Here is a 5,039-nt window from a genome sequence, read left to right as displayed (position 1 = left end):
GGACTGAGAGGAGGTGGACAAGCCCCAGTGGGCCTTCAGAGGGGGCTGACAGGGATGGCAGGAACACAGTGCACTGTCCTCAGGGGGGAGGCCAGTGCTGAGCCTTCTTCCAGCCACAGCAGACCCTGAAAGGTCTCAGAGGGTTCTCTGAGTGGGGAGGTAGTCTGCTCACAGTGCAGAATTCGACCTGGGCCCCATGCTAGCCTTGCTTCTGCCCAGCTGAGTCCACCCCAAGAGAGTCCAGTGCTCTTCATTCCCAGAAACGTGCTCCAGCCTCTTCTTCTTGCCTCCTCCTGGCAACCCCCACTGACCACTACTCATCTTGACAGAGGACACAGCAGCTCTTGGATGTGTAGGCAGCAAAGCTGCCCTGTAGACACCACTACAGACCCCCAGAAGCCAGGTCATAGCCCATCACACGGCCAACAGGATGCTGGAGTGAAAACAGAACTGAAAACAAAACATAAATGCTAGATGGTGTGGTGGCTAGTCTGGAATCTTGGCACTTGAGAGGTTGAGGCAGGAGGATTGCCTGAGTTCCAGGCTAACCTGGCCTCCATAATGAATTCTAAGCCTACTTTGGGGTACAATATGAGATTCTGTCTCAAAAAAAAAAAAATCTAAACTAAGTAAAAGAAAATTCTGCTGTGAAGAAAATACTTTAGGAAGGGCTCGATTCAGGGCCCGTGCAGGCTGAGGACTGCCCCAACCATCTAAGGTCCGATCTGCCCCTAGCCGCTCCCTCAATGGGGGAGGGGGCCGATGCCTATCTATTGGTGAGGGTGTTGGAAAGAGGTAGACCACAGTGAGGGGGGGGCCAGACGAGATCTAATCCAGGCTTCAAGCATCTGGAGGCAAGCCCCATTCTCCTCCTAGGCTCTGAGACCCCAAAGATCAGACACACACACACACACACACACACACACACACACACACAAATGCACACACACACACACATGCTGGGTAGGTGAGTCTACAGTGATTGGTGGGGACAGGCTTTAACACAGCTTTCAGGGAGGGGGCAATGGAGGTGACTAGGTATGCAAGGAACCCATCCCAGGTGTGTGTCACCTTAAATCCCCGTGTCTGGCTCCAGCGATGGCTCCCCCAAACTTCCAGAGGCCGTCTGATCCCCCAACCCAAGGCTAAGGTCAACATTCCCTGGTGTGGGCACTGATGGCACCTGACTCTTAGAAAAACATCCCCGAGATCCCTCTGACCCACAGCACTCCATCTTTGAGGATTTGGTGTCTAAAGTTGCCCCCACTGCCCTGGCTCCTCTGTGAGTGCCTCTTAGCCCATGTCCCTGTGCATACTGTGGACAGAGAGGTGGACACCACAAAGGCCTTAAAATCTTCGTTCACCACCGTCCAGGCATTAGGCACCCCGACCCCCCCCTTTCATGCCCCCAAGTAAAAAAACAAAGAACTCATAAAATTAAAATTTTAAATGCTTTATTTGGATTGCAAGCATTAATGGGTTAAAGACAAAACCCAAGCTTTGGATTTTGCCAGAAAATAGCATGTTAAAGGGGCTGAGTTGAGGCAAACAGCCCGGGCCACTGCTCGATGACAGGCACAGTGGCACAGGTGACATGTGGCGTTTGGCGCGTGGGGGTAGTCTTCAGGTGATGACAAGAGGGGCCCAAGAGGGGGTCCCGCTGAAGACAGCGGGGAAGAGACACGATGGAGGGCCACACTAGGCACGGAGACCGGGCAGGTGCCTGTGTCAAGACGGACAGTGACGGGGAGAGCTGCAGATTTGGGGACACAGAGGGTAGGCCAGCAAACACCCCCGAGAGCACCCATCCCTGCGAGGCTAGTAACACTGGGTGGATGGGTGTCTGGCTGAATGGGCAGGCAATTTGGGGTGCCTCAAAGTCTTTTGGGTGTCAAGCCAATTTGTTCTCCAATTACGACAATTTACTTTTTTGGGTTTCTGTCCAGTGTTCCGAATGGCCCATTCTTCAGGTGCTTGCAGAGGGACCCTCTGTGCTGTGGTCGGGCTGACACGGACCGCCCCCAAGGGTGGTGGCAGCCCTGTCGCCTAGGCCCAGAAGTGTCAGGCCTCTAGACTACTAGTCGGACTGCTGGGCAGGGGGACTGCACTGGGTGGCAGAAGTGGGGGTGAGGTAAACCTCCCAGCCGCCCTGGTCCCTGCCACAGTCCTAGGCTCCGTGGGGTGGCTGCTACGGCTCACCAGACCCTCGAGCCTCGGGGCCCAGGCGACCCCCTTGCACAGTTCTCCTGGCTCTGCAGGCTCCAAGCCTCCTGGCCTCCTCAACTCCAGACCTCGCCCCACCCTGCCCACAGGAGGTCCGTAGAGCTTGGGATCTCCTGGAGACAAGGTGGGGGCTGAGGAGCAGGCAAGATGACACTTAGGGAGGGGGGAGGACTCCCCAAGTGCTCGGAAGGCGGCCACCCTGCTCCCGCCAGATAGAGTCCCTCTACTCATATCTACAGCCCCTTCCCCCCCAGCTGGCCAGTGCCAGCTGGGGGCCCCATCTTTTGTGACCTCCGAGCACCTTCTTGACACTTGGGGAGACACTGCCCCGCCCCCCCTCCACCCCTCAAGACCTCTGGGGAACCAGCCACTGTCCCCAGAAGGCAGGCCTGGTAGTGGCCTTCTCAATTCCCTGGATTTCTCTGTGGGTGCGTGGCCAGCACCCCACAGGGACTCCACTCCCAACCCGGCCCAAGCGATAGAGACAGATAAAAAACAAAAATCAAATCAAGGGCGATAAATGGCGGAGAGCAGGACGTGGTGGTGGTGGTAGCTGGCTTTGTTCGACTTTCATGGTCACTGCTCCCCTGTTACATAGGAGTGGGTACAATTTGGTTATATGAGCGCATTAAAAGCTAAGGAGGGATTAAAAAAAAAAAGAAAAAAAAAAAAAAGGAAAACATGCCCCAAGAAACAAAAAGAGGGGAGTAGGATATTGGCATAAAATTTGGGCTCCTGGTTTCTCGGTCATTCTGCAAGTTGACCTATTTCCCACCCACCCCTCCAACCGCCAGACTTCCCACACTCCCCACCATCTTTGCCAGTCGCCTGGGGAGTCCCTAAAAAGTGGGGAATCCCCAGGAGACTGGCAAAGATGGCCCCTAGGTGTGCCCGGGGGATGTCCCCCAGGTCTTTCTTCCAGGAGCACACCCAGGGCCAGGCTGCTGGAGCTTGTCTTGCTCGGCAGTGTCCCACCCACCCCTCCAACCGCCAGACTTCCCACACTCCCCACCATCTTTGCCAGTCGCCTGGGGAGTCCCTAAAAAGTGGGGAATCCCCAGGAGACTGGCAAAGATGGCCCCTAGGTGTGCCCGGGGGATGTCCCCCAGGTCTTTCTTCCAGGAGCACACCCAGGGCCAGGCTGCTGGAGCTTGTCTTGCTCGGCAGTGTCATCTCCATCTGGCCAAACTCATTCCGTGGGCAAGGCCAATTCACAGCATGAACGAGGCATTGGCATGGGGGGGGGCATGGGGACAGGCACTGAGAAGGAGTGAGCCTTGTGGGACACTTCCCTCACTGTGAAAGATGGAACTCACAGGACCCACAAACAGCGGAAACTGGATTATGGGGAAGGGCCTGAAATCATGCAAACTGCTTAGGGAATTTGGGGTGGCCCTTGGTCCTGTCTGGGCAACATGGTTCGAATAGGAGTTGCTCAGCCCTTTCAACATTTTTTATCCAATTTTGTGGGGCATGCCTGCCTCTGTGTGTGTGTGTGTGTGTGTGCACGCGCACGTGCACAAGGGTGAGTGTGAGCATGTGGTTTTTAGGATAGGGACAGAAATATGAGATTTTGGAGGTGGGGGTTTGTGCCAATTAAGCTTTGTTTGCAGTTTTCCCATTCCTTGCGTCTTACTGGGCCCCTCAACCCAGTCCCCTGGTGACATGGTGACATTTGCGATGGAAAGGCCGGTAAAGGATGTTTGGTCGGCGGTTGATGTTGACAGCCAGCTTACACTAAAAGTGCCCAGGTGAGAAGGATGGAGGAGACACTGAGACAACGACAAGCCCACTGTGAAGTTTTGAGCCCCTTTCCTTTCTCTTGGTTTCCGAGATCCAAGTCCAAGCCAATTTGACTTAAGATCGGAACAGGCAGAGATGAAAGGGTGGGGGTGGGGCCAAATTCATTTATTTTGCCAATTGTTTCTAAACCAATTTCTTTTTAGTATTTTTTCCAGCCAATTGATTACTTTAGTTATTTTATTTTTAAAAGCTAATAAGCATTTTGGATGTTTCTAAAAAACCGATTTGTTTTAAGGGGGCTATATGTTGTTAAGTGTTTTTATGTACGTATATAATGAGGGGATCAGTTGGGATGTTTAGAGCCAATCAGTTTGATTTTAAAGAGTTTTTACGTGCATAGATAATTCTGTGGGGGGTCACTTGGGTTGTTTAGAGCCAATCAGTTTGGTTTTAAAGAGATTTTACGTGCATAGATAACTTTGTGGGATAATTTTGGGTTGTTTAGAGCCAATCAGTTTGGTTTTAAAGAGTTGTTGAGATTTCCTTGCCTGAGATGGAAGGGGGCAAGGAGGGGGGCAGCCTGATGTGGGGAGGCGGGGCATGGGGGAGGGGGGGACCATGGAGGAGGGAGTGGTGCAGAGAGATCTTAGAGGGGGACTTGATGGAACCGTCCCTGGTCAAGAGGAGGTCACAGGATGATGGCACTACATTGCAGAATTACCACACAATTTGGTTCACTGATGATTGATGGACTTCTCCGAAGAGGCTCCCCCGTGGGCGGGGTCTTTGGCTGACATGGCAATCAGGGGACGACGCTTGGCCTCTCTGAAAGCTTCGAGCTCTCTGGCGAGCATGCGACCCCGGCGGGCACGCAGGAGGGCAGGCAGGCCTCTGCGCAGGCGTTGGGCGGATTGTCTCCAGGTGTCATATTGGAAAAACTTGCCCACGGGGTGTTTGGGGACGTCGTCCTGAAGAGGAGGCGCTAGTCAGTGGGTGTCAGGGTGTCATGTTAGCCTGAGTTCCAGCCCAAGCCTCACATGACCTCACCCACCCCCACCCCTACGCCCACCCCT

The 5,039-nt window shown here is 54.0% G+C and overlaps 1 protein-coding gene across 2 annotated transcripts in view; it reads right to left on the bottom strand.

Annotated features, from left to right (window-relative positions):
- Positions 1–3,209: 3,209 nt before the first annotated feature.
- Positions 3,210–5,039, bottom strand: part of Igf2 (insulin like growth factor 2) — a 9,692-nt gene continuing 7,862 nt past the window's right edge. The window contains exon 5 of one of the 2 annotated variants that reach the window (XM_008839206.3): positions 3,210–4,934. In XM_008839206.3, coding sequence (XP_008837428.1) covers positions 4,701–4,934 — 234 coding nt within the window. In that variant the 3' untranslated portion in view covers positions 3,210–4,700. The remainder of the gene's footprint in view (positions 4,935–5,039) is intronic. The other variant, XM_008839207.3, reaches the window with a different exon arrangement.

Source organism: Nannospalax galili, unplaced genomic scaffold (assembly GCF_000622305.1).
Source record: "Nannospalax galili isolate Female #2095 unplaced genomic scaffold, S.galili_v1.0 scaffold1639, whole genome shotgun sequence".
Classification (NCBI taxonomy): Eukaryota; Metazoa; Chordata; class Mammalia; order Rodentia; family Spalacidae; genus Nannospalax; species Nannospalax galili.
Note: the sequence above shows the minus strand (reverse complement) of the source record. Positions and strands in the feature narration are given on the sequence as shown.